Here is a 27,313-nt window from a genome sequence, read left to right as displayed (position 1 = left end):
AATTCTGGACAATTAAAATGTTTCCAACTTTTTTCTTTTAAACTTTCATTGTACGTCACTAAGGCAGTGATTCTTAATCAGGGCTATGCACTGAAATTTTGTGAAGTACTTTTTAAAATGCAGATTTCTAGGTTTCACCCACTGCATTCACTAAATCAGTTTCAGAATATGGAGCCTAAGATTTTGTATCTTCACAATGTTTTACATTGGAATCTTTAATTCAGTGGAAACTTATCACGTGAGTGTCTGTTACATGCCAGGCAAGTGATGCTTAAATGGAATTTGCACTCTTAGAGGAGTTTAGATTTTAGAGATTCTGATTAACAGTAATAGTCTGACTTTGTGGTTATTGTGGTACACCTCCAGCAAATTACTTTGGAACAAGAGAAAGAGGAGGGATAGGTATTAGAGAATAGGCCTTACTTTATTGGCAGTCAATTAATTTAGATAAAAATTAACACAATTATTATATGGCAACCGTTTTCTCTTGTAACATACTTCTCTGTATAGTAGCAAGGCAAATTCCCTTTGTGATCAACTTTTATAAAAAAACTTAATATCTACAACAGTATTTCTCTTTGTATGCCTCCATGTTTTATTCTGCTTCCACTTGCAAAAATCAGCTTTGTGTTTTGGAAAGTTTCTGTGGGACTGAATTAAGTTATAAAACAACAGCATTGTGTTTAGGAAGAGGTCTTACTAGAAAAAAATTTTTTAAATACTGAAAAATGTGCCAAACTGGAAGTATAATCCATATCTCTTGAGCCCATGTCTGTACATAGCACACCTTGATGTTAAAGGTACTTATTCAGGGGTGAGTATTGGTGGGATCAGGGTCAGTAGCCAGGACATCCAGATCTGGGTCCTCATTGTACCCATAGATAAATGTTTAAGTTTATAAGAAAGGTACTGGTTGGTGCCAGATGAATAGAATAGCTAACTGTCAAGAGGCATTTTACAAAACTTGAGTTCACCATATGTACAAGGTCGAGACCTGAGTTTTGGGCTCATATAACTAAATTCATAATCACCAAGAGAATGATTCTAATATCTCAGGAACAGGCTCAAATTAATCAAGTTCATAAGGTATTGTTAGGTCAGAAAGCCAATTATTAATTTTAGAGAGAAATGTACTTTAATAGATTATGGTAGCCTGTCTAGCACATTCCCTATTTGGAGGGGGTGCTAAATGGAAAATCTAGAAGAATAATTTATTTATTTATTTTAAATCGAATTGTAGTTGGTTTACAGTGTTGTGTTAATTTTTGCTGTACAGCAAAGTGATTCAGTTATACATATATGTACATTTTTTAAATATTCTTTTCCATTATGGCCTATCTCAGGATACTGAATATAGTTCCCTGTGCTGTATAGTAGGACCTTGTTGTTTATTCTGTATGGAAGAGTTTGCATCTGCTAACCCCAAACTCCCAGTCCGTCTCTACCCCGCACCCCCAGCAGCCGCTAGTCTGTGCTCTATGGGTCTGTTTCTGTTTCATAGATAGGTTCATTCGTGTCATATTTTAGATTCCACATATAAGTGATATCATATGGTATTTGTCTTTCTCTTTTTGACTTCACTTAGTATGATAATCTGGTTGCATCCATGTTGCTGCAAATGGCATTATGTTTTTTGTATGGCTGAGTAGTATTCCAGTGTGTGTGTGTGTGTGTGTGTGTGTGTGTATTTATATTACGTCATCTTTATCCATTCATCTGTTGATGGAAATTTAGATTGTTTCCGTGTCCTGGCTATTGTGGATAGTGCAGCTGTGAACATAGGGGTGATGTATCGTTTTTAATTATAGTTTTATCCAGATATATGCCCAGGAGTGGGATTGATGGGTCATATGGTAATTCTAATTTTAGTTTTCTGAGGAACCTCCATACTGTTCTCCATAGTGGCTGCCCCAATTTACATTCCCACCAGCAGTGTAGGAGGGTTCCTTTTTCTCCACACCTTCTCCAGGGTTTATTTGTAGACTTTTTGATGATGGCTATAGAATAATTTCTTGATAGGAATGAAATCAGGACTGGGGGAATTTTATTTGAATGCTTGTATCACATCTTATTCCTATAAACATACAAGGGCATTTACAAGGGAAGTATTCAAATGCTGTGGGACATCAGTCATGCACGCATTTTGCACTGGAGATAAACCTAGAGTGCTCGAGAGTGTGGACATCCTCCTGTCTTGGAGATGGGATCTGCCAACAGTTGCCTCAGTTTGGAACCTAGTCTGTAGGGGTACGTGCTCCTGTGCTTTGGGGGTCTTGGTTTGTTGGCTGCAGTTGTTCTCTCTTTGGGTTAGCAGTTTCCAACAAGTAAAGGATAAAGGTCACATGCACTGCATGTAGTTAGAGCACAGGTAAGATAGGATTTGGTAATAGGCAGTTTTGGAGTTTATAAAATTATACCACTTTTTTGTCTCCTTTGTGAGGGCGGTTTATGCAAGCAGCATCTTTATTGTGAAAGGAAGTTGAGTTCTATTCAAATATAAACTTAAAATGTATTAAACTGTAACTTTTTTTAAAGTACAAATCATAAATGTAATTGCATAAATTCTCAAAAGATTTTTCCAGTCAACACTCTCCCATTTCCCCCAAGAAGAACCACTGTCCTGATTTATAACACCACAGATTAATTTTGCCTGTTTGTATATTTTATATGAAATTTAAATTTCACATAAATGGAATAATATGTGAAATTCTTTTCCTCACCATCTGGGAGATTTATTCATGTATTGAATGTAGCTGTGCTTTCTTTGACCGTTTCTGTATATAATGTGAACCTATCCCTTTTTGTCCTGAGTTTTTTTTGAGTTTGTGGCTATCAGGAGTGACGCTGCTGTAATAACTTCTGTGTGATAAAGTTGTTTGTAAACTGGTATTTTACTTGTTACTGATAATAAATTAGTCGATGTTGGCCACACAAATTGTCTTTGTAAATATTTTGATTGTGTTGATGAGTTTTTATTTCCCTTGTAAATTCTTTTGGGGTTTCACTGTAGAGAGCTGCATAATTTGGGGCAGGAGACTCAGAGTAGTGGTCCTGGATTTCTTTTTCATAAATTTCAAGGAGGTGAGGTTGAGGCTAGATAATCTTAGAGTCATATCCCAGATTTCCAATCTTATATTTTTCTTTAATTTATAATCATTTCAGAATCCCAGTGGAAAACACCTTCAGCATTTAAACCTTTTGTTTTGCTTACTGTAGGTCAGATTCAATGTGCTACAGTATGTTGTCCCAGAAGTAAAAGACCTTTACAATTGGCTAGAAGTCGAATTTAACCCACTAAAACTCTGTGACAGAGTCACAAAGGTAAGCTTTGGTTACATTACCACGTAGCCAGCCCTGTTGCAGTTTTAGGTTGTATTTTTATTTGTTAAGAGAGAAGTGTTGTCCTGTGTGTTTGAATTTGGTGCACATTTCATTGTCTTTTTTTTTTTTATGTCAAGAGAAAAGATATTTCTGATGTGCTAAATAAACCTTTGGAGGTAAATTAGCAGCATGACTAATTTAGCCATTGCTGTCAGTCACCTTCAGACAACAGTCAATAGCTGCATATTACCTTTTGTATTTCTTTGCATTGTGTGGTGGTTTTGTATGTTAAGAAAATTGAAAAAAAACTCAGGTGTTTTAGTATTTGTCGTGTAGAAAATATAACTCTTTTTCAATTTAATGGATTTTATAGGTTTTAAATTGGGTTAGGGAGCAACCTGAAAAGGAGCCAGAGTTACAACAGTATGTCCCACAGCTGCAAAACAACACCATACTCCGGCTTCTCCAGCAGGTAAAGATGAAAAAAATGAATGTTTTATGGACGAACTGTAATTTCTCCCTTGATTGTTTTGATCACAAAACTAAAAATATAGGAATAGCCTAGAAAATGAAAGCCTCCCCAAATTCTACCCTCCACCAAAATTAGTTTTATTATTTATCTGTTTGATTTGAAAAAACAATTATGTGATTCATAACTGCTTTTGTCTCTTTTTTGTTGACCACTGTCTTCGTACATTTTTCCTTGTTAGCCGTTTATGTCTTATTCCTTTTAATACCTACGTAGTTTTTCATTGTCTAAAGGTACCATGATTTATTTATACAGTCTATTGATGGAATTTTTTTTTTTTCTTTTTTTTTGCGGTACACGGGCCTCTCACTGTTGTGGCCTCTCCCGTTGCGGAGCACAGGCTCCAGACGCGCAGGCTCAGCGGCCATGGCTCACGGGCCCAGCCGCTCCGCAGCATGTGGGATCTTCCCAGACCAGGGCACGAACTCACGTCCCCTGCATCGGCAGGCGGACTCTCAGCCACTGAGCCACCAGGGAAGCCCTGATGGAAATTTTTTAGTTTTTTTGCTGTCATAAAATGTTGCAGTAGTGAGAATCTTCTGTACTTGTATCTTTGCATTCTTCTGTGATTTCCTGTAGCTAAGAAGTGGAATTAGTCATGGTCTACACATTTAAAGCTAATAGATCCTCAAAGATCAGATTCATGGGCCCTCCCACCAGTAGTGAACAAGAAATAGAAAGCCTTTTTTCCTGCTAACACTAAGTATTATCAGTATTTTTTTTTTTTTTTTTGGCTGCACTGCGCGGCCTATGGGATCTTAGTTCCCTAACCAGGGATAAAACCCGTGCTCCTTGTGTTGGAAGCACAGAGTCTAAACCACTGGACCGCCAGGGAAGTCCCAGTATTGTCAGTCTTTTAACGTATTTTAGCCCACCTTTGTACTTAAGTTTGAATATTATGGTTTCTAATATGGCTTTAATGATCCTGTTTTGTCTTCCATTTGTTTCATTGGGGGGGGGGCTTTTACTATATGTTCACTTTCATATTTGTGCACATTTCATTGACCTGCTTTCTCTCCTGTATGTGAGCAGTGTTATTTCTTATGTGCTATACAAATAATTGAAGGTTAATTAGCAGTATAACTAAGTAGTAATACTGCCAGTCTCCTTCAGACAAATAAACAATTTTATTAAGTGTTCAGATGAATTACGTAAGTAGCAGGTCTCTGTCTACAAATATGTGACCATTTAGGTGTTTTTTTTTTTTTAATGAAACTAGGATATGAAAGGATTATGTGATGGTTCAAAATATAACATAATCCTTTGAAATAGCCTTGGATTGTAATTCCAGCTCCAGCAATGTACTGTTAACATACTCTGAGCTTCAGTTTTCTTTTCTTTGAAAAATAGGCTAAATTTCTACTTTCCATGGTTGTCATGAGACTCCACATAAAAATTGCTGAATAAATGATTGCTATTATTACTAACCTTGTGTTTTTTATGCAGGTGGCACAAATTTATCAGAGCATTGAGTTTTCTCGTTTGACTTCTCTGGTTCCTTTTGTTGATGCTTTCCAACTGGAACGGGCCATAGTAGATGCAGCCAGGCACTGCGACCTTCAGGTAGGTGCTGCAAGGGGACTCTGAGGTTGGAGGCCTTTGAGGACGAAAAAACGCATACTCTTTGTTTCTCAGCTTTTGGTACAGTGGCACCCTTGTAAAACTTTATTGAATCAATCTTCTAGCTTTTATATTTGACATTCTTCAGTTAATTTTTTATTTGAAATTTTAATCAAGTTATTCATTTGTAGAATGACTATATTTGCATGTAGATTTAACTGTTGATAATACCGTTTAATTTTCAAAGGTTCGTATTGACCACACATCTCGGACCCTTAGTTTTGGATCTGATTTGAATTATGCTACTCGAGAAGATGCTCCAATTGGTCCTCATCTGCAGAGCATGCCTTCAGAACAGATCAGAAATCAGCTGACAGCCATGTCCTCAGTACTTGCAAAAGCCCTTGAAGTCATTAAGCCAGCTCATATACTGGTATGTATCTTTGGGAGAAATGGACTACAGAATTTTTGAGGGGCCCTTATGTCTTTCACAAAAAGGTTTGAGACGATGTCTGAGAGAAGGGATTTATTATATATTTCCTATTGATATTTAGTTGTATTTGATAGTTTTGGTATTTTTTATCAAATATCTTTATCAGATATACAGATCTTTGAGCTTCCTTCCATGGGATAAAATGATAACACTACTCGGGTAATGTGATAAAAGGAGTACTGTTAAACCGTACAATAACAGACCACGTGTGATGACCCTCCAAATAGGGGAGTGCTATGATTGGGCTTTTCCTTTCTGCTTCAGTTGTTTCTTGTTTGTGAGCTCTGTTAGTATTCCACCTTGGCTTGAACACTTTAAAGTAGATTTGGTTCAGGGAAAAGTCAACCTAGCAGGTAAACGTTCTTCAGCTACTGTTAAAGACTTCAAGTAGGAGTAGTGCCATAGTATTTGGTACTGGGAACCAGTAGCTTGAATAATGTTATCGTCTGTTATTAACTGCAGATGCATGTAAGGATAATATATTAGAATTATGTAATATTTTTGATGTCTGATACCATGGTATGTCGCTTAAATTTTTTTAATGCATTTGTTTTTGAAGCAAGAGAAAGAAGAACAGCATCAGTTGGCTGTTACTGCATACCTTAAAAATTCACGGAAAGAGCATCAGCGTATCCTGGCTCGCCGGCAGACAATTGAGGAAAGGAAAGAGCGGCTTGAGAGTCTGAATATTCAGCGTGAGAAAGAAGAGCTGGAGCAGAGGGAAGCTGAACTCCAGAAAGTACGGAAGGCTGAAGAAGAGAGGCTGCGACAGGAGGCAAAGGAGAGAGAGAAGGAGCGTATCTTACAGGAACATGAACAAATCAAGAAGAAAACTGTTCGTGAGCGTTTGGAGCAGATCAAGAAGACAGAACTGGGAGCCAAAGCGTTCAAAGATATTGACATTGAAGTATGTAGCATATTATGCATTAAAAACTTCAGTTTTATTCGGGTCGCTTAGAAGCACAGTTCTTTTTTGTTTGTTTTTTTGAGGTACACAGTCCTCTCACTGCTGTGGCCTCTCCCGTTGCGGAGCGCAGGCTCAGCGGCCATGGCTCACGGGCCCAGCCGCTCCGCGGCGTGTGGGATCTTCCCAGACAGGGGCACAAACCCGTGTCCCCTGCATTGGCAGGCGGACTCTAAACCACTGCGCCACTAGGGAAGCCCAGAAGCACAGTTCTTTACCATTTATTGGTTTATTTTGGGTTATTTGGTTATTTCACTCATTTTGATACAGCTAGTTCATTAATCTCTGAAGTAAGCATTTGTTTTTAGTGATGCTACAGTTTTTAGCCACTGTTGAAATGGAGTTTGGATACGGTAGAATGGAGGAATAAGAAATAGATGTTAAGATTACATTGTTTTTCCCTACAATCAAGTGGAAATAAGGCTATTTTAAAACATTTTTATATTGCCTGAATTTACCCATTGCAAACATTTGCCCATTATAAAGAAAGTAATTTAGCATATGTTTCTAGAAAGAAATGGTGCTCCATATTGACTGCTATGCACTTCTTTTATACTCTTATTAATTATGGTGCATTTGTATTACTTTCCAGGACCTTGAAGAATTGGATCCCGATTTCATCATGGCTAAACAGGTTGAACAACTGGAGAAAGAAAAGAAAGAACTTCAGGAACGCTTAAAGAATCAAGAAAAAAAGGTAAATGAAAGAACTGGTGAACTTTAACATGCCAAGTTTAAAAGAATTTTTTTTTTTTAAACAACACTTGTTTTCATGACATTCAGATTGACTACTTTGAAAGAGCTAAACGTTTGGAAGAAATCCCTTTGATAAAGAGTGCTTATGAAGAACAGAGAATTAAAGACATGGATCTGTGGGAACAACAAGAAGAAGAAAGAGTAAGGTTTTCATTTAATTATATTTTCAGACTGTAAGCTATAATGAAGTCCTCTGCCAGTAATGGGAACAGGGTTTCAAATTGATTTTTGTATTCTTTTGCCAGATACGGTGCTTTAATGGCTGCATGCTAACAGATTGGTAGACAGACAGATTTTCAGAATAGAGATTAAAAAATGAAACTTGTAAAATACAAAGGATAGCTGAAAAATTTATTTTAAAAAAAACAGCAATTCACATGCCATATAATTCACATGCCGCATAATACAATTCACATGCCATGTATTTCACCAATTTAAAGCGTGCAGTTGATGGTTTTAGTGTATTTACAGAATTGTGCAACCTAATTTTAGAACATACCCCAAAAGAAACTTCATACCTTAGCAGTCACTCCATTTTCTCTCCACTCCCTCAGCAGCCACTAATCTCCTTTCTGTCTCTAGACTTGCCTGTTCTGGATATTTCTTATAGATGGAGTCATACAGTCTGTTTTTTTGTGACTAAACAGTTCCTTCTATAGTTTTGTTAGTCTGTATTGTATGTATTTACCTAACGATACAAAAGCAACATTTGCAAATGCTTGTAGCGGCCACATTTGTAGTAAAAACGAGTGACCTCATTCCAGTTAAAAAAATAACCACAGGCAGGAGACCACACACAACTATGGAGGCTGCCCCTCCTTCTTGGTTCCATTGGATTGTTGTCGTTCTGGGCCTAGTGTTGCCAGTTTTTCCAGTTTTTTTAGAAGTTGTAATTTGTGTGGTAATTCTTAAAATGTATGAAATTAGAAAAAGAAAAGTGTTACAGACCAGCTAAAATGCTTAAGAGGATTTGCTCCATGTGCCCTGAAACCTTTTATTGTTTCACTTGGAGCACAAAGGAAAAGCCTTTCCTATATGAGTAATTCATCGTGCCTTAACCTCCAGTTTTTGTTTTGTTTTTTTTTTTTTTGCGGTACGCGGGCCTCTCACTGCTGTGGCCTCTCCTGTTGCGGAGCACAGGCTCCGGATGCGCAGGCTCAGTGGCATGGCCCACGGGCCTAGCTGCTCCGCGGCATGTGGGATCTTCCCGGACATGTGGGATCTTCCCGGACCGGGGCACGAACCCGTGTCCCCTGCATCGGCAGGCGGACTCTTAACCACTGCGCCACCAGGGAAGCCCTCCAGTTGTTTTTAAGGAAGAAAATGCGTTAAATAATAAAGCCATAGTGCCTATTATACCATGAGGTATTTGTTATTTTGTTTTACTATATACATTTCAGTTTTTTCTCTATAAATGTTGTGGTACCATGGGGTTAAAACTGTTTCTTACAGATGCTCCAAGTTGCCTTTATCCATCTTCTGTCCCTGATTGTCTTCCTAGGGATGTGTTACCCTTCCATTTTTATGGCAGAATGGAAGGGGCAAAGGAACTTCCTGTAATTCTTCAAGAATATCTGTCAGGAATTGGGGATAAGTTAGTAAGCAGATAATGAATACTTTGACATTTAACTTTGTATCATATATTTGCAGATTACTACAATGCAGTTAGAACGGGAAAAGGCTCTTGAACATAAGAACCGAATGTCACGGATGCTTGAAGACAGAGATTTATTTGTAATGCGGCTCAAGGCAGCACGACAGTCTGTTTATGAGGTGAACTTACTGGTTTCAGGGAAACATCTATTCATGAGCTTTTGGGTTTTACCTTAAGGATTCTTCTTTAACCTTGGTGGTACATTCTGTCTTGAGCTAACATTTATAATCGTCATTCAAATAATATTTTAATAGAGGTATCTTGAAATTATTTTATAGGCCAAGTAACCATCACTATGAACAAATTGTTCTGAAGGTGAAAGTAGACTGCATAAAATTTGCTTTTGATACAGGCTTCTGTTTATTCTTTGATTCAGAAAGGAAAAACTAGATCAAAGTGTCTGCTCTTAGTTTCTGACTTAATCATTTGATTTATTGTATAAAAATAAACCCACTGGGTATAGGTAATATTGTCAGTTAAAAATTTAAAAAATTCGACATGCAAGAACTTCAGTTATTTGGAAATTTGGTTTTTATACTTAATGGTTGCTTTCTGTGGTTCCACGAAACTTGCAATGATTTTGTAAACTTAAAACTTACTGCCAGTCTGTAGCCCTTGAAAATTTGATTGTTTTTTATTTTTTGGTAACCATTCAATTACAGGAAAAACTTAAACAGTTTGAAGAGCGATTAGCAGAAGAAAGGCATAATCGTTTGGAAGAACGTAAAAGACAACGTAAAGAAGAACGAAGAATAACCTATTATAGAGAAAAGGAAGAGGAGGAGCAGAGGAGGGCAGAAGAAAAAATGCTGAAAGGTAAAACTATATAGACAGACTGGAGGTATATGGGAAGGGTGGTGATAGGTCCAGTTTGTACAGTCTTACTTAGAAAATAGAGGAATGTGGAACCAAGATGATTGGCTTCTTTTCTTTTTTTTCCGTTTTTTGTTTTTTTGCGGTACGCGGGCCTCTCACTGTTGTTGCCTCTCCCGTTGCGGAGCACAGGCTCCGGATGCGCAGGCTCAGCGGCTATGGCTCACGGGCCCAGCTGCTCTGCGGCATGTGGGATCCTCCTGGACCGGGGCACGAACCCATGTCCCCTGGATCGGCAGGCAGACTCCCAACCACTGCGCCACCAGGGAAGCCCAATGATTGGCTTCTTAACTGCAGCTAACTAGTTTTCAGGTTCTGACAACCCAGCTTGTAGTTTTCTGCAGTTTGTTATCTGTGAGGGTGTTAGGTCCTCTGCCAGCTTATTTCCACATTTTTGGTGTTCTTTTGAAAATTCTGCCTTTTTATTTTTTATCACTGTAGTCTATATAGTGTTAACATTTATTGAGCAACACATGCCAGATGAAGTCTCTCAGATGATCCTTTATCTGGCATCCCAGATGCTCAGGAGTTGGGGGAGGGCTGCTCCTTTAGTTGTGTTGAGCAGCATAATACTTGTGTTCTTGAATATTTCTGATATTCAAGTTTAACTGATTGTAAACTCTTTTAAAATTCTTAAAAAGAATTTCCTTCTACATTATGCTGCCTCTTTAATACCAGAGAAGTAGACCTAGCACTGGGGGAAGCGTGCAGGTAGGAGGCACACTTTATAACCTGATACGTTGTACAGAGCGGGAAGAGAGAGAGCGTGCTGAACGGGCGAAACGTGAGGAGGAGCTTCGAGAATATCAGGAGCGGGTAAAGAAATTAGAAGAGGTTGAAAGGAAAAAACGCCAAAGGGAGTTGGAAATTGAAGAAAGGGAACGTCGTAGAGAGGAGGAGAGAAGACTTGGTGATGATTCACTTTCTAGAAAGGTAAGTATAGACATCACTCTGTTTTTATGTGCTGTGTGTTTATCAGCCAGGTCTCTTGCATGATGCGTTTGGTCAATGCACATGTCAGTGTCTGGGCTTGGTGTTTTAAATCACATTATTCACGTTTCTTTTTAAGTCTGGTATTGCTTTGTCTTCCCAAAGACAGAAGGTTCCTAGGGGCAGTGGGGAGGGGATTAGAGTTGTCTTAGCAAAGTTTGGATTTTATAATAGGCTTCAGTTTAGAATACTTAATTCAGTAAGAACTAATCCCATGAAACTAAGTATTTGACAAAAAGTGACACAGTCGTATGGAAGAGGGACTGTTTTGGTTCCTTGAAAGGAGTTACTGTGAATTAGGAGGATGATGTGAGGGTACTCAAAGATGAATCTGGGGGACCAGCAGTATTCAACATCCCTTTAGGAGCTTGGTAGAAATGCAGAATCTCAGGCCCAATGCCAAATCTTCTGATTCAGAGTCTGCATTTTAGCAAGAGTACCAGGTGATTCAAATGCTGGTCTAAATGTTTATTTTTAATATGCATTCATGTCCAAAACTGACCTGTGTTTCTCACTTTATCTTGTGTAAAGGGGGGTATCTCTTTAATCCCCTCTTCTGGTGGTGACATTGTACCTACTTAACCACAGTGTTTTGAACCCCTCCCTCTCCATGCTGTCCCTATGCTCCTGCCTTAATTCAGATTGTTTCTTTTGCCTGTATTACTTACTCGTCTTAACTATTTTCCCTGATCGTAATCTTCCCCAGCTTCACATCTTCCTCTATACAGTGGCCTGCTTGGTTTTTCATAATGCATATATGATTGTTACCCCTGCTCTTGGTTTCAAACCTTCCTTTGAGTGGTACTCATTGCTTAGAGCCAAAGGTAAAAAACATTCCTTAGCCGTCAGGGCCTTTTATGTTTATTGCTTTTTTCATTAGCTTCATCTATCACCATATTCTTCTTAGTCACCTATACTTTAGCTATTCTGAGCTAGTTTTATGCTTCATCGTGTCTGTGACATCTGCCTGCATGCTCTTTGTTTTTCCTGGGATGTGTCCATGCTGCCCTTTAAATAAAATACTGCTTATTTTTTAAGGTTAGAGGTGAGTAGCTGGAGGTATGTGTGCCACACTTGTATCAAATGCTTAACTTTACTGGAGGACCTGCTACTAGTTATCTTTGTAGCCTTCAATTTGTTTTATAATATATAGATAAATTTTTAGTTTTGTTACTCTTGTTGCTAATTCCTATGAGTATTCTTTTTCTGTTGGGCACTAAGTGCTGTATGTGTGAAATCAGAGTTACAGTGTTTGATTTGCTACATCCTGTTAATTTGCTTCATCTTCTGAAGTAGATGAGGTAAATCACCCGTGGCTATGGGTTTCTAATTCTTTTCTTTTCATTAGTTTTTGAAATTCTGTGTTCGTCCTTTTTTTTGTTGTTTCTGTTTGTGGGCCCCCCTCTTCCCTTTCAGTTGGAGAGTCTTTAGTTATCTCTTAATGTTTAACATGGTAACTAGTATATGAGGCTTTATTCCTGACATTTGGTTTGGTGTTTTTTATTTGCTTCCATGTCCCTGCCACTCACCCCTTCCTTTCTTTAAGCCAAACTTCAGAAGTTTTCTCAGCTCATTTGTTGTGCTTTTCTCTATTCTTTTAGTGATTACCATCTGTTCTTTTCAAAGTCTAAACTGCAGTGTGTAAATTTTGAGAACTCTTCCCTCTCTTCAGAACAGAACAAAATTTTGAGCACACCTTAAGTTTTATTGCCTCTAGTGCATTAAAACAATGCTAATCTCTCTATTTAGAAATCATTTAACAGTTTTACAACCTTGTTGGCAACATGATTTAGTTTAAAATATGTTTACACTGTTTATCACCTTTTCCCCTTTGCAGATAAGTTGTTTTGTAGAGTGTATATTTTATCAAGTATTTTTGTGTATGTCTCAAAAGAGGTTTTGTTTTTCTCTCTCAGTTGAATAATGGTTCATTGGTTTGGCCAGTTCAAAGTCATCCTCCTCCAGAAGTTTATAGAGACCTGTGCTCAGGGTCCTAGTACATAATGGGAGGAGGGTTCTTGATAATAGTCTTGGTCGTGTTACTTTTGTAGATACTCTGCTTTATTCCTTGGAAGCTCTGAGCATATGGTCTGTTATTCACCCGTTTTGGCATGTGTGCCCTGTCAGTCAGGATTCAATTTACTTAGAGCAGATAGAATTTCCTTAACTTAGGGAAATTTTTTCTCCTTTTCTTCTGGCCTTTCACAGTCCATCTCTTTTAAAGTTTCACTTATTCTTTTCATCTCTTTGTCCTCTTGTTACTGGCTCTTTGAGATTCCTGTTCAGTTTATATGTTGATCAGTAGTGTTGCTAATGTAGTGCCTCTCATTACCTTTGCTCAATGTAGGACCCTCGTTGGGGTGATAGAGATGCAGAAGGCACATGGAGAAAAGTACCTGAAGTAGATTCTGAGTGGAGAAGAGGCCCACCAGAGAAGTAAGTAGAGTTAAGGAAAATAGTACCAACAAATCATAGATCCTGTTAATATCTTATCAGTGTTTTTCTCATTTGGTTTATTTGTAGGGGTGGGGAAAAGGGAGTCATGAAGAATTGTACACATGTCTGTTACTGAAATGTTTGCTTCAGTGCTGCTGTAATTACTGACTTATAAATATCTTGGGAAATATGTGCTTCAGTTTTTTTTTTTCTTTTTAATTCCCTAAACTAATAGTATTGAGGTTAGAGTAAGAATGAACAGTTCCATAACATTTTTCTCATCGTTTTGAAAGCTTGTAGTAATAGATTTAGAAATTGCTAAGGTATTCCTCATAAAGTGCAGATAACCTTTTTTTTTTTTTTTTTTTTTTTTTTGCAGATAACCTTTTAAAGGCACTTGTCTGCTTATTGGTTTAATTAATTGTTGATGTAAGATTTTGGATTCATGTTGTTTTTTAGTGGAACATACTCTTTTAGGAGTAGGATAAATGAATTTAGACTGAAGTGATTTTTAGAAGTGAGTAACATCACTCCCAAAAAGATCACCTGCTTTGAAGAAAATTTACTCTTAAAGATGTTTGGGTTGTTACTCTGTAGGGAGTGGAGACGTGGAGAAGGGCGGGATGAAGAGAGGCCTCAAAGAAGAGATGAAGATCGACCAAAGCGTTTGGGGGATGAAGAAGAGAGAGAGTCCTCTCTTAGACCAGATGATGATCGGGTTCCCCGGCGTGGCATGGATGACGACAGAGGCCCAAGACGTGGTCCTGATGAAGATCGGTTCTCTCGCCGAGGGGCAGACGATGACCGGCCTTTTTGGCGTAATGCAGATGACGACAGGCCTTCCAGACGAATTGGCGATGAAGACAGGGCTAGCTGGCGTCAGGCGGATGATGACAGACCACCTAGACGAGGACTGGATGAGGACAGAGGCAGCTGGCGAACAGCTGATGAGGACAGAGGACCTAGGCGTGGGCTGGATGAGGACCGGGGGCTGCGCCGAGGAGGTGCGGATGAGGAGAGGTCATCCTGGCGGAACGCTGATGACGACCGTCCCAGGCGGGGCGTGGATGATGACCGGGGTCCCAGGCGTGGGCTGGATGACGATCGAGGACCTTGGCGGAATACCGACGATGACAGATTTTCCAGGCGCAGTGCAGATGATGACAGATTTTCCAGGCGCGGTGCAGATGATGACAGGGGGCCTTGGAGAAACACAGATGATGATCGGATCTCAAGACGGGCTGATGACGATCGGATTCCCAGAAGGGGTGATGACTCAAGACCTGGTCCCTGGAGACCATTTGTCAAACCAGGTAAAATTCTGGTATTCAAGAAACCAGATTGGATGCTTTATAGATGTAATCTGCTTGATTTGTTTGCAAATACAACGTGAAATTCTGCACCAGCTAATCTCCACTGTTCTGTAGAGGATAGCAAGTTATTTCAAACAAGGAGATCAGATCTCAGGTGACAAATTACAGTTTGATTGTTAAGTAAGAAGCGTTCTTTTCAAATGCAAAAAGTGAAATTTTAACAGGCTTATGACAGAGGTTGGGCCATGTTACTACGATTTTTAGATAAACTGGTCTTTTATCTTTCCTTGAATATTTCTGCAGTGACTTTTATGTCAAAAGCTTGCCTCTGAGATCTTTCACACCAAAACAACTAGCTTCACCCGCTTTACTGCTTTAGTGATACATGCACTTTGTTTTCCTTCTTCCTTGTTGACTGCTTCTTTGAGGGCCCTTCCTTCTGTACCCGTCCCTAAGTATCGGTGTTCTTCAGGTTCTGTCCTGGACTAGCCTCCTCATATAAATAATGAAAAACAAAATATACTTAACTAAACATTTATCTGTACTCTTGCCAACCATGGGATTATGTTCATGAGAGGAGCCCATTTCTTTACTTTGTCAGTCTTAGGCCTGCTCATCCTTTCATACTTTTTATTATTCTTGAGTAATGTATACAGGTCTGTGACTTCTGCTACTGTCTTCCCCAGATGACTTCTCCCCTTACCTTCAGACCTGTGTTTCCAACTTTATATTGCACCTGTAAGTGTTACTGACACTTCCAACTCAACCCATCAAAACTGAACCCCCGCCTTCTCCAATACACACACACATACACACTTCAGGGGCACCACTGTCCATCTAATTGTATAAGATGGGAGTTCTTTGCTCTTTCATCCTTTTTCTTCCATCTTTTCAGTAACCATTGTAATTTGTTCTAAATGCAGATTTGAGCAGCTTCCTGCCCTTTATCCTTAGTGGTTTCTGTGGCATACTTGTGCTTCTTCTCACTTCATTCCACTGTGAAGCTTTGTGACTTTGAGAAAGCCACCTAACTTTTCTGTGCCTTGTGTAAAATGGGGATAACAGTATAGTAGATTCTCATTAATTTGTGATAGTTAATGTAATATAAAGTCAGTGAATACTGAACCATTGCTCTTAAGGGAAGTACCAGGTTAGGTTTCTGTGAGCCCTCTGGTCAGTTTTTCAAGCAGTCAACACATAACCTTGTTTTATTTTTCTGTTTAAAGACACTTTATTTAATGTATGTTATTGATTCATTAGCGTTGAACTTATGGCCAACAGCACTGTAACTCATTCCTGAAAGAAGCTTATCTAACACATTTACTTTTTCCCTAAGGCATATCCATTGCCTTCTTGTGCTTGGGACTGCTGGGGCGTAGGGCTGGTGGTGCACTTAAAAACTGAAATCACCAACAGAAAGCACAAAAATGTGGTACTAACTAGATCACCAAAAGGCTACTTGTTTAAAGTAGGAGAGCTGCAGCAAGAAAACAGCATTGTCTTGTTGTCCTCAGCTGAGAACAGGCCCGTCAGGCGACTCAAATATTTCGCCACTCTGTATGTGTCTGCGAGTGACTTGTAAAAGTGCTAGAGTATTAATTTTGGGATTATAGATTTTAGCAAGTAGCAAATTAGCAAGTATGGAATAATCTGCTTAGCTCAGCACTATGGGTAGGATTGAATGAGCTAATACAGGCAGAGGCGTTAGACTAGTTCTGTGGCACGCAGTAATATAAATGTTAGTGACAATAATAATTATTAGCCTTGCAGCTGTGATACATTTTCATTGAAATCTCTGCTTCCTTTGGTTTCTTTTTGTGCATGCGTGTGTATGTGTGTGTACATGTATATATTGTTTCTGGATTTGGACATCCCATGGCTAAGTGTGAGATATTGAGCAGGGCCAAAGGATTTATCCTTATTTCAGGACTTTTTATGAGTGGTAAATGGTGAGGGGCATGAGTGTGAAAGGAAAGAGTCTTTAGTTAGAAAGGTTTTGAAAATGTTGCAAGGTATAAATGAACTAGTAGTTGGGGTTCTGCCTCTCAGAGGTCTAGATCCTACCCCTTACCCTTTGAGTTTTCTGCTTAAATGACTTGTCTTTACCGTCAGAACAGATTTTTATCCCTGAAATCTCTGCATGTGGAACATTTAACCCAGGCTATAAAAGTTCCTATATGTTATATGTTAGAAAAACAATAATAGGTAGTCATAAATAGGAGTTGGTGGTTCCATGAAATGAGGTAAATGAATTGAGTTGGTGTTTTAAAAATGAGGCAGAGCGTCTTCATTAGCATCTGTAATGGTGATGGGTTAACGTCAAGATTTACGGCTGCCAATCTGTTTCTTGAGTGGAAATTTTTTTTCTTTTTTTAAAAACGTAGGTGGATGGAGAGAGAAAGAAAAAGCCAGAGAAGAGAGTTGGGGTCCACCTCGAGAATCGAGACCATCAGAAGACCGTGAATGGGATAGGGAAAAAGAGAGAGACCGAGATAATCAAGATCGTGATGAGAACGACAGGGATCCGGAGAGAGAAAGAGACAGAGAGAGAGATGGGGATCGAGAGGACCGCTTCAGACGGCCAAGGTTTGATATTCTAATTAAAAAAAAAGTGTCATTACAGTTAGGATTCTTTTAATGCTCTCTTATGCATTCCCAACTATTTTTGAAAAATGGTGCTCATCCCCTTCACTTCCCCCAATTTATCTAGTAGAATCATAGTGTAGATTTAAAAAAAATTAGAGGTCATCTTAATTGAACCAGTTCCCTCTCTACAGAGTGAGGACATGGAGGCTGGAGCTGTGTGGCTGGCTGTGGGCTGTGTAGCTCTATGGCAGTGGAACCAGTCGAGGTTCTTCACTGCCAGTTGCTTTTCCCTTGTGGTTGAGGTCAGTTTATTGCCTTTAAATTATTAAAAGCCTCTTTACTTTTATTAGTAGTAAGAATTCTAGCTTACTTCCTCTGGTCAAAGTGGCTTTGTACTAATCTAGACCAGTACAGTAGTACAGTTCAGTACAGTTTCCTGCAAGGATGAAAATGTCCTGTATATGTAATGTTTGTCTGGTAACCAGCAGTCACGTTTGACTGTTGAGCATTTGGAGTGAGTAATGACTACTGTGTTGGACAGTGCAGAGCCAGGTGTTCTCATTTGACCTCCATGCCTGAGGCATCAGTTGGAGGTCAAGTCACGAGTTTAAACTATTCCTGTTACTATTTGCTAACTTGGATGTGATATATTCACTTAAAATTAACCCGTAGAGTCTAATGACAGAACTTAACGTGTCATTTTGAATGGCTACAGGGATGAAGCTGGCTGGAGAAGAGGACCAGCTGAGGAATCTTCAAGCTGGAGAGATGCAAGTCGTCGTGACGACAGGGAGCGGGATGACCGCCGTCGGGAGAGGGATGAGCGCCGTGATCTGAGAGAGAGGCGAGATGACAGAGACCGAAGAGGACCTCCTCTCAGACCAGAGCGTGAGGAAGGTAGAGATGTTCTTTCTGTATGACCGCTGAACCCTGGAGAGCCATAATATATGAGGGAATTTGGGGTTTTGCTATGTCTTAAATTTGTATGAACACCAAAAACAAGATGGACACGTAGATCTTTTATTTCATTTAGAGTTCAAGGTTCTCACAAACTTACTCACTGGTTGCTTTGTGAAGTTTAGCTCATCTTTAAATTTAAAGTATAGTAGTAGACTAATTCAATGGTGTAGTAAGCAATACCTATATTGATTTTACAAAAAGAGTTTATTTTATGTAAAGAAGGAAAGAAGTAAGGTCCTGGTAGATAAGCACAAAGTGTAAAACATTCTTCCTCTGGAATTGTAACAATGGAAGCTTTAGTAAAAAATGCTTTGTTTAAAATGACCGTAGCACTTACGTAGTTGCCTCACAAGCTTTTACTATTTGGTTTGTTACAAACCAGATTGTAAGGGTATTTCTTCTTCGATAGCCGTAATGAAATATATTGTTTCATTTATTTGCTGTTAAATCTTCTTCAACAGGAGCCAAAAATCCTTTAAAAAATTTTTATTCAGCCAGATTTTTGTCACCTTATCCTAAATTAAAAAAAAAATTAGGACACTTCCCAGGCCGGTGATTTCTTCTTGCTTGCAACTTATATTTCTAAGTCTGTATATTGTTTTGAAGGTTTTTCAGAAATTGTATCAAAATGATTAAAGTGTATTTATTTAGCTTTTATTGTTTTGTTTTGTTTTTTTAAATGATTCTCTGTCACTATCTTCAGTACAGGATTTCCAAGTAATTTGAGGCATTCCTTTTGCTTCAGTTCTGTTTACTCTGAGCTAATAGCATACAGTACAAATTTATTCTCTCTCCTTTTTTTTAAATTAAAAGTAAGTTCTTGGAGACGTGCTGATGACAGGAAAGATGACCGGGCAGAAGAGCGGGATGCCCCTCGTCGTGTTCCTCCTGCAGCTCTTTCAAGAGATCGAGAAAGAGATCGAGACCGAGACAGAGAGGGTGAAAAAGAGAAGACCTCATGGAGAGCTGAGAAAGATAGGGAATCTCTTCGTCGCACTAAAAATGAGACTGATGAAGATGGATGGACCACAGTACGACGTTAAATCTCAAGATAATGGACTCAGACTCATGTCTTCACATAGGTTTGATCACATTCAAGGAATTATTATACTTGTGCTTCAACCAATCTAAATTGGACTCTTTAATGTCTCGCCATAACACAAAAAGCATGAACTTGTATTAACCCTATGTAATAGGTTGATCATGCACCGTATCCACAGAAGGTTGGAAAACCATGCCATTTTTTGGAATTTGAGGTGTTGCATTGTTTCATCAATCATTTGTTTACAAAAAAGAAAAACTAAAAAATAAATTTAAAATGGGAATTCTTCAGGTATTCAGTAACACCCGTATCTTGGTATAGAACTGATCTTTTTTCTTTGATTTCGAAATACCTGATATTAATTTGGAATGAAGTAAGATTCTGTTATAGAAAATGTATTTGAAGACGCTAAAGCAGAGAGCTGAAACAATTCTCACACCACTAGCGGTTGAGACGTACCTCTAGGTATTTTGAGGTATTTACTATTTACTAAATTTAGAAAGTTTTTAGGTTTACTGTAAGTGCAGTAAGCATTACACACACCGGATACAAAGGAATTTTCGGTAGATTTTACTTGAGAGAAGGTGAGTATAAACCAATTTGCAGTCATTATTGTAATGACAAGAATACTGCTAAAGTGTGAATCCAGAACAGATACATACAGCTTTTACATTTTAAAGCATTTGGTAAACTGTTGCTGAGTTTTTTTCTGTTGCCAATAGCAAACCGCTTTTCCATTTATGGAGAATTCATGCCTTTCAAGCATTTTAAATATGACAATATTTATAAATGTGTGGTTTGGAGGAATTGTTTAAATTGTTTTTCCTAATTTCCTTTCTCTTCGGGATAGATTCTTTCACCAGGTAATTTGTAGTAATGACTGTGTTGACTTCAATTCTGGAGTGTAGTAGCTATGTTAAAGATTAACTATTTGGTCTTATTGAAGCCAACACAGAACTTGCTGCTGTGTTTTTTCTTCAATGATAAATAAAATACTTAGAGAATTTGTTTTAGTGTTGATTTGTGGTTACAGTCAAAGTGTTTTTGTTTATAATGCTGAGCTTGCGTATTCAGTTGAGGTTTTTTCACTTGAGTTTTTACCAGTGCTGTTAAATTTTTCACTGTTGGGTATCAAAGAACATAACCTAAATATAACAGAAAGCAAACGTGGCTAGGATGTTTCCACTAAAACGTCCTCCTCTGTTCCTTGATGAACCCCTTAGTTTCCTTGTAAAGCTGTCCTCTCTGTGAGTACGGTGTGTGTGCAGTACATCTTGGGTTTTCCCTTGAAATTAGAAAAATCATAATTGGTTTCACAGAATGTTAGTTGCAAATTTATAGTGGCTGTAGGCACTTATATTCTTCCTGGTGTGAGTAGTGGTGAGAATTTCTGTTGGTATAGCCCTAAGGCCAGAAGAGGGAGTATTGATGCTTTTTTAAAACTTAATCAGATGCAGCCGGACCCCGAGCGAGCCGAGCAGCCTCAGCTGCTAGCGGGGTGGCAGCGGCGCCTCCCCCTCCCCCCCAGGAGACCACCGGATCATCTCTCCCCTTGGCCTCGCCATAGCGACCTACGGACAGAACTGCCCGCAGCCAATGTGTATTCCTCCCATCATATGCTGACCTTGGCAAAGCTGCCAGAGTTATTTTCAACCAAGGATTTGGTTTTGGGTTGGTGAAAATGGATGTGAAAACAAAGTCATGCAGTGGCATGGAATTCTCAACATCTGGTTCATCTAATGCAGACACTGGTAAAGTTACCGGGACCTTGGAGACCAAATATAAATGGTGTGAGTGTGGTCTGACTTTCACAGAAAAGTGCAACACTGATAATACTCTGAAATCGCTCTTGAAGACCAGATTTGTCAAGGTTTGAAACTGACATTTGATACCACCTTTTCACCAAACACAGGAAAGAAACGTGGTAAAATCAAGTCTTCTTACAAGAGGGAATTTATAAACCTTGGTTGTGGTGTTGACTTTGCTGGACCTGCAATCCACGGTTCAGCAGTCTTTGGTTATGAGGGCTGGCTTGCTGGGTACCAGATGACCTTTGATAGTGCCAAGTCAAAGCTGACAAGGAATAACCTTGCAGTGGGCTACAGGACTGGGGACTTCCAGCTACACACTAAGGTCAATGATGGGACGGAATTTGGAGGATCAGTTTATCAAGAAGTATGTGAAGATCTTGACACTTCATTAAACCTTGCTTGGACATCAGGAACCAACTGCACTCGCTTTGGCATTGCAGCCAAATATCGTTTGGATCTCACTGCCTCCATTTCTGCAAAAGTCAACAACTCCAGTTCAGTTGGAATGGGCTACACTCAGACTCTGAGGCCTGGTGTGAAACTTAACTGTCTGCTCTGGTAGATGGGAAGAGCATTAATGCTGGGGGCCACAACCTTGGGCTTGCCCTGGAGCTGGAGGCTTTAATCCAGCTGAAAGAAACCTCTGGGAATGGATATCAGAAGACATGGCCTTAATATATTTCCAGTGTCACCAGCAGGCTTCCCCCGCCTCCACCCAGGAAGGTGATCAAACCAAAGGATGATCTAAAGAGCTGTGTTTTAAATATTTAGGCAGTTACTTGTTAGCTGGTTTCTAGTTGAATTGGTTATCTAGTTACCAATGCTGCAGCCACCTCTACATTATTTAAATGTATTTAACTGTTAAATGCGCTACCCACCAATAATGAAATAGACCTTTATGAAAACTGAAAAAAAAACACTTTAAAAAACATTTTTCTTAATATCTGGATTTCAAACAAGTGAAAGTCTTAAAAGGTCCTCTTTTGTGAGGAGAGGGTCTTATCTTTTGTAACAAGTGAAAAAACTTGGGGCAGTAACCTGCTCTGTCTTAAGTTACTAGAACAGGACTGTGCCTGGGCCATCACAGATAGACCGCAGCAGACGATTCATTTACGCTAGTTTGTTTAGATGAGTTACAGATGAGTGTCCCAAGTTCTTTGTCTTGGGTATTGGAATCAGAGCACAGGGTAAAGGCAGAATAGTCTGCAGCTGCTGTGATCCTGCTCTTAGGTTTCCACTCTCAAGGCCTCACCACCTTACCCCCTCCCCCACTGTTTATTCACAGGTGTCAAAGGAAAGCTGAAAGACCAACCTACTCACTGTCTTCCATGTTGCCAGTGGTTTCTGCATTTTTATTTTTATTATTTATTATTTTTTTTGCGGTATGTGGGCCTCTCACTGTTGTTGTGGCCTCTCCCGTTGCGGAGCACAGGCTCTGGACGCGCAGGCTCAGCGGCCCCGTGGCATGTGGGATCTTCCCAGACCGCGGCACGAACTCGTGTCCCCTGCATCAGCAGGCGGACTCTCAACCACTGCGCCACCAGGGAAGTCTGACTTCTGCATTTTTAGATGGGGGTATTATTTGTGTCAATATGGATGGGTCTGAGGGCAGAGACAACGGCCCAAAAAAGACTTGACATCCTAGTAGTTGTCCATAGTGGCTACCAGGAGGAGGTCGGTGCCTATATGGTGTGGCATGATTTGGCTGTAGACTGATTCATGATTTCATAAGTCTAATTGAAATTAATTAGGAAATTAACAGGAAATTAATGGAATGTTCATATTGTAGCTAAGAACAGATTAGAAAATTAGGACTAACACTGAAATTTTTCTTTGAAGTACATGTGTATTTGTGGTATAATTTTAAAATATAAAGCAGTCTGTGCCTGCACAGTTGGTGAAGCTCTTTTGAGGATTCCATACTTTTTTTTGGCCAAATATGCAGTCTGTTCTTATGAAAACAACTTCATCACACTATTGTGGATACTTTTTAACACTTCAAAAAATTGGGTTTCTTTTACCCTAAATTTAGCTTTTCAAGTGTTTAAAACATGTTTCAGATTGAGAGTTGCTTTTAAATGTATTAGCGTGGTTAGTAAACTTTTCGTAAGAGATCTCTGCAAAACTACTGATATTCCCTGTTCATGCGTAAAATACTGGGAGTTAAAGTTAGCTGGAGAACGGGCAGATTTGGGGGCTGATTATGGTTATAAGTCACCTTAACCATATCTTCTGGTCTGGAGAATGCACCTCTCAGTTAATGATGACTCTTGAAAAGGTACAATTAGAGCAGTGGCAAGAGGTAACAGGAATTCATGTTGACCTGAAAACTCCTTAAAAAGCAAGTCTAATTTAAACTGGTATGTTTTCTAGCAAAACTGAAGAAAATAAGTTAATTTCATGGTTTTATTAAGCTACTTGAGTTTAGGCCTAGTCAAGTGGATTATCTTTTCCTGACCAAGAAATCGTCCTGTCCATCCCCCGCCCATGCACCTTCCTTTGACCAATAAATGCTCATAGCTATCCCCAGTGTTATTTTTTTTTTTTTTGCGGTACGCGGGCCTCTCACTGTTGTGGCCTCTCCCGTTGCGGAGCACAGGCTCCGGACGCGCAGGCCCAGCGGCCATGGCTCACGGGCCCAGCCGCTCTGCGGCATGTGGGATCTTCCCGGACCGGGGCACGAACCCGTGTCCCCTGCATCGGCAGGCGGACTCTCAACCACTGTGCCACCAGGGAAGCCCCCCCAGTGTTACAGCAGCTTCAAAGGATGTTCAAATCAGGCAAATTGGCTGTGGAGGAAGTTAGTTTTTTTACCATGAAAGCAGTCTAATTTTTAATAACCTAGCTAAGCTCTCCTGGAACCTCTATAAGACTAAATCTCTTGCTGGTATTTTCAGAGAGTGATTTTATACATTTCAGATGACTTCATCTTAATTCATTTCCATTTTTGCCTTCTGTGTCTGTCCTGATGGTAGATATGGCGTGGTGCTCACTACAGTGGATTTGAAAATGAGGGTGGGAGGTTAAAGTAGGAGTCAAGCACCTTTGCTAAGGATTAGATTTAATCTCATTTATGGATAACTGGTGGGATTCCAGAAAGAGAAGGGTAATCTTCCAGTGAGAATGGGAACATGAGAGAGGCTGTGTTCCTTGTCTCCCGCCCTCCCCCCCACAATAGTTCCTTTAATTAGTGTTTATACCAGTTTGAGGACTGCCTCTGATGCTTAAAGCCAACACAGCCCAGAGTGGAACCTTCCTGAACCCAGGTTATTACATTGACCTTCCAGAGCTCAAAGGATTCCATCTTACATTTAGTTTGAGAGGCAACAGCTGGAATGAGCTTTCCACTATTCAGGAACCCTGAAATTGAGCAATTCAGGCAGTGAATTAATACTACTCCCTTTTGATCTGAAGAGTAACAAATGTTTTGCAAAACTGGAATGGGGTGGGGGGCATAGACAAAAGGCCAAGTACCAGAGTTAAAGGCAAGATTAATGAATTAACATACTGTATAAATGCACACTTTTTTTAAACAGCACCATTTTCAAGTGTGTACACAACATTATAACTTGGCACGACTTTTAAAGGTGGAAAACACTAGTTGCTCGTTCAGTAATAAAAGATCTGGTACATAAAAGGATAAGGAGCTGTATTCTACCTGCTACATCCAGCTAGGACAGAAACAAGCCACAAGGAGGGAACACCCACCCAAACTAATACTGGAAAGTTTACTAAGCCTTCACTTAATGATGCTACCAGGCAGGGGGGCTTGCTTCGCCTGGAATTATAATAACTGATTAAGGACAACAGAAATATTACTTGTTTCAAACAATAAAAGTCATTTTGCTGACATTCCATAAAATCGCCAGTTAAGAGGCTTTTAAAAAAATATTCTAGACCTAATAAAGTGCCTCCATTCATAAAATTAAACATCCAAGATTAGACTGAGACAATTTCATACTGATGCGCATCTAAAATAGGTCGACGTATAAATAAACAGCGCCTCTAAGTTGCCACATTTCAGTTAGCGGAATACCCAGCCTTCACCGTCTGGATGTGCACAAACCAGAGATAAATCAAGACTTTAGCGTCTACTCTCAACCGCTCTTCGACAGGAAAGTACTCAGTACCGTCGGCTTCCTTTGAGAAAACCAAGACGACATCCCAAGTTAAGCCAACTGCTGAACTCCATGCTCCCCAGCAGCAAGGGAGAGAGAGTGCGCAGACCAAATACGAGAGTGGGCAGGCGGCGACCCTGGTGGCGTCAGGTGGCAGCAGCAGACCGGAGCCCGGGTCCTCAACGCAGCTTCTTGCCGGGCAGGCCGTCCCTGGCGCTGCGCGGCGGCGGGCGGGTGGCGGGCGGCGGCGGCACTTTGGAGAGCGGACAGTACTTGATGGTGTGTGCGTTGTCACCACTGGCGCCGCACAGGGGGCACGTGTAGCGGCGCAGCACGGGGCACAGCACTCGCCCGTCGGGTCCCTTCAGGATGTGGGTGGTGTAGAGCGCCACCGCCTCCTTGTTGTTCCGGCAGAACACACACACCTGCAGCTCGGGCTTGAGCAGCCGGGCGGCGGCCGCCCCGGAGGCGGCGTGCAGCCTGGGCTCAGCCGCCCACGCCGCGGCCCGCTCCTCGCGCGGCGCCACTTCGGCGGTGGCAGCAGCGGCAGGGGCGCAGCCCAGCAGCACGGCGGCGGCGCGACTAGCGAACGGGCTCAGCTCGGCAAAACGCTCCTCCAGCAGCCCGGCCTCGGCGGGGTCCGCGCACAGCTCTAGCGTGCGCAGCTCCAGCGCGCCCCCCAGGTAGCGGCCCCGGGATCCCGGCTCGTCGCTGTCGTCGTCGTCGTCGTCCTCGTCGTAGTCGGGCGGCCCCAGCGCGGGCCCCAGTGTCCCGGGCCCGGCCCCAGCGTGGGGGGAGCAGCACGACGAGGAAGAAGAGGAGGGCGGGGAACCCTCGCCGCCACCGTCCCCGCCGCGGGCGCAGCCGAAGCGCGGCTCGCCATCCACCGCCTTGGTGATGAGCGTGGCGAGCCCCAGGTAGTCGTTCCACGAGCTGAAGGGTTGCGGGTGCACTGGGCGCTGGGAGCTCACGTAGCGGGCGCTAGGCACGAGCGCCATGGGCGGGGGTGCACGGCCGCGGCGGGGCGAGCGGGGCGCCCAGGGAAAAGCCTCCATGGGTGGGCTACGGGCCGCTCGCGCCGCCTCCCCGCCGCCGGCGCGGGCCGGACGGAAGGGACGCGCTGAACCTGCCCGCCGGCCTGCCTCGGGGTGGGGCCGCTTCGCCGCCTTTTATCGCGCCCCGCTCCTCCCCGCCCCCGGCTTCGTCGCCTTGGCCCTGCCCCCTGCCCTACCCCGCCCCGGCCACCTCGCCCGTGCCCCGGACCGAGGCGGAGCGGAGGCGGACGCGCGGGGGGGCGGGCGGGCGGGCAGTGAGCGCGCTCTGCTCCGGCCCGCGCGGCTCCCGCGCCCCACGCGCTGCGCCAGCCTCGCCAGCTGCGGGGCGGCTTTCATTCTGGGAGTGGGCGGGCGAGGCACCGCCTCGGGCCGCTGCGCTAATTGGCTGCCGACCTGAGCCCCCTGCGCCACGGGCGCCGCTCCGGACTCTGATTGGTGAATCGGGGGAGGGGGCGTGCCCTACCGCGCAGCTGGTAGGGGAGAGGAAAGTAGGGGAGAGGAGTACGGGAGGGGCGGCTGCTGGGGCCCGCCTGAGCCTGAGCCTTATTCTCTGGGTTTGGAACCGATGACCAGGCCTGAATCTCCCTCGGCCTGGTGGTGAGACCCACCTCCCAGCCTTTAGTGCCCTGGGCTAGGCTTCTGCCTTCTGAGAAACCCCTATCTCTCCTCTCTCCTTCTCACCAGCATCGGCAAGAAAAGACGTGGGGAGGCAAGACTTGGCGCGACCTAAGGATGCAGTTTTTAAGTCAGAGCAGCCCAGCAATCAAGTAACTTCCGTTTGCACAGCGTTTTGGAGAGCTTTCAACTGGGTGAAATCCTCGCACAAACCTCAGAGAGGTTCAGAGAGGTTTT

The 27,313-nt window shown here is 41.6% G+C and overlaps 2 protein-coding genes, 2 non-coding genes and 1 pseudogene across 4 annotated transcripts in view; 4 read left to right on the top strand and 1 right to left on the bottom strand.

Moving 5' to 3' along the window:
* The window catches only part of EIF3A (eukaryotic translation initiation factor 3 subunit A), a 33,566-nt gene extending 13,081 nt beyond the window's left edge, over nucleotides 1-20,485 (top strand). The window contains exons 8-22 of the mRNA XM_027112728.1: nucleotides 3,217-3,321; nucleotides 3,695-3,793; nucleotides 5,297-5,413; nucleotides 5,658-5,843; nucleotides 6,463-6,810; nucleotides 7,460-7,564; nucleotides 7,651-7,764; nucleotides 9,274-9,396; nucleotides 9,940-10,093; nucleotides 10,899-11,083; nucleotides 13,488-13,576; nucleotides 14,174-14,889; nucleotides 17,274-17,475; nucleotides 18,191-18,372; nucleotides 19,249-20,485. Coding sequence (XP_026968529.1) covers nucleotides 3,217-3,321; nucleotides 3,695-3,793; nucleotides 5,297-5,413; nucleotides 5,658-5,843; nucleotides 6,463-6,810; nucleotides 7,460-7,564; nucleotides 7,651-7,764; nucleotides 9,274-9,396; nucleotides 9,940-10,093; nucleotides 10,899-11,083; nucleotides 13,488-13,576; nucleotides 14,174-14,889; nucleotides 17,274-17,475; nucleotides 18,191-18,372; nucleotides 19,249-19,478 — 2,955 coding nt within the window. The 3' untranslated portion in view covers nucleotides 19,479-20,485. The remainder of the gene's footprint in view (nucleotides 1-3,216; nucleotides 3,322-3,694; nucleotides 3,794-5,296; nucleotides 5,414-5,657; nucleotides 5,844-6,462; nucleotides 6,811-7,459; nucleotides 7,565-7,650; nucleotides 7,765-9,273; nucleotides 9,397-9,939; nucleotides 10,094-10,898; nucleotides 11,084-13,487; nucleotides 13,577-14,173; nucleotides 14,890-17,273; nucleotides 17,476-18,190; nucleotides 18,373-19,248) is intronic.
* LOC113623707 (small nucleolar RNA SNORA19) lies at nucleotides 3,422-3,552 on the top strand. Its single transcript, XR_003434024.1, has one exon. It is a non-coding gene; the product is annotated as a small nucleolar RNA SNORA19 (small nucleolar RNA).
* On the top strand, nucleotides 4,840-4,969 carry LOC113623706 (small nucleolar RNA SNORA19). Its single transcript, XR_003434023.1, has one exon. It is a non-coding gene; the product is annotated as a small nucleolar RNA SNORA19 (small nucleolar RNA).
* Nucleotides 20,486-20,932: 447 nt separating the features above from the next.
* LOC113623461 (voltage-dependent anion-selective channel protein 2 pseudogene) lies at nucleotides 20,933-22,205 on the top strand (annotated as a pseudogene).
* A 2,595-nt stretch (nucleotides 22,206-24,800) lies between these two features.
* On the bottom strand, nucleotides 24,801-26,844 carry NANOS1 (nanos C2HC-type zinc finger 1). The gene has a single exon (XM_027112727.1). It carries the CDS (start codon nucleotides 26,459-26,461, stop codon nucleotides 25,586-25,588), a length of 876 nt encoding a protein of 291 aa, XP_026968528.1. The 5' UTR covers nucleotides 26,462-26,844; the 3' UTR covers nucleotides 24,801-25,585.
* Nucleotides 26,845-27,313: the final 469 nt, after the last annotated feature.

The sequence above is a fragment of the Aethalodelphis obliquidens genome, unplaced genomic scaffold (genome assembly GCF_003676395.1).
Source record: "Aethalodelphis obliquidens isolate GAN/ISIS:26980383/991018 unplaced genomic scaffold, ASM367639v1 scaffold11, whole genome shotgun sequence".
Classification (NCBI taxonomy): Eukaryota; Metazoa; Chordata; class Mammalia; order Artiodactyla; family Delphinidae; genus Aethalodelphis; species Aethalodelphis obliquidens.
The sequence above is the reverse complement of the archived record's forward strand: the minus strand, read 5'-3'. Positions and strand labels throughout refer to the sequence as shown.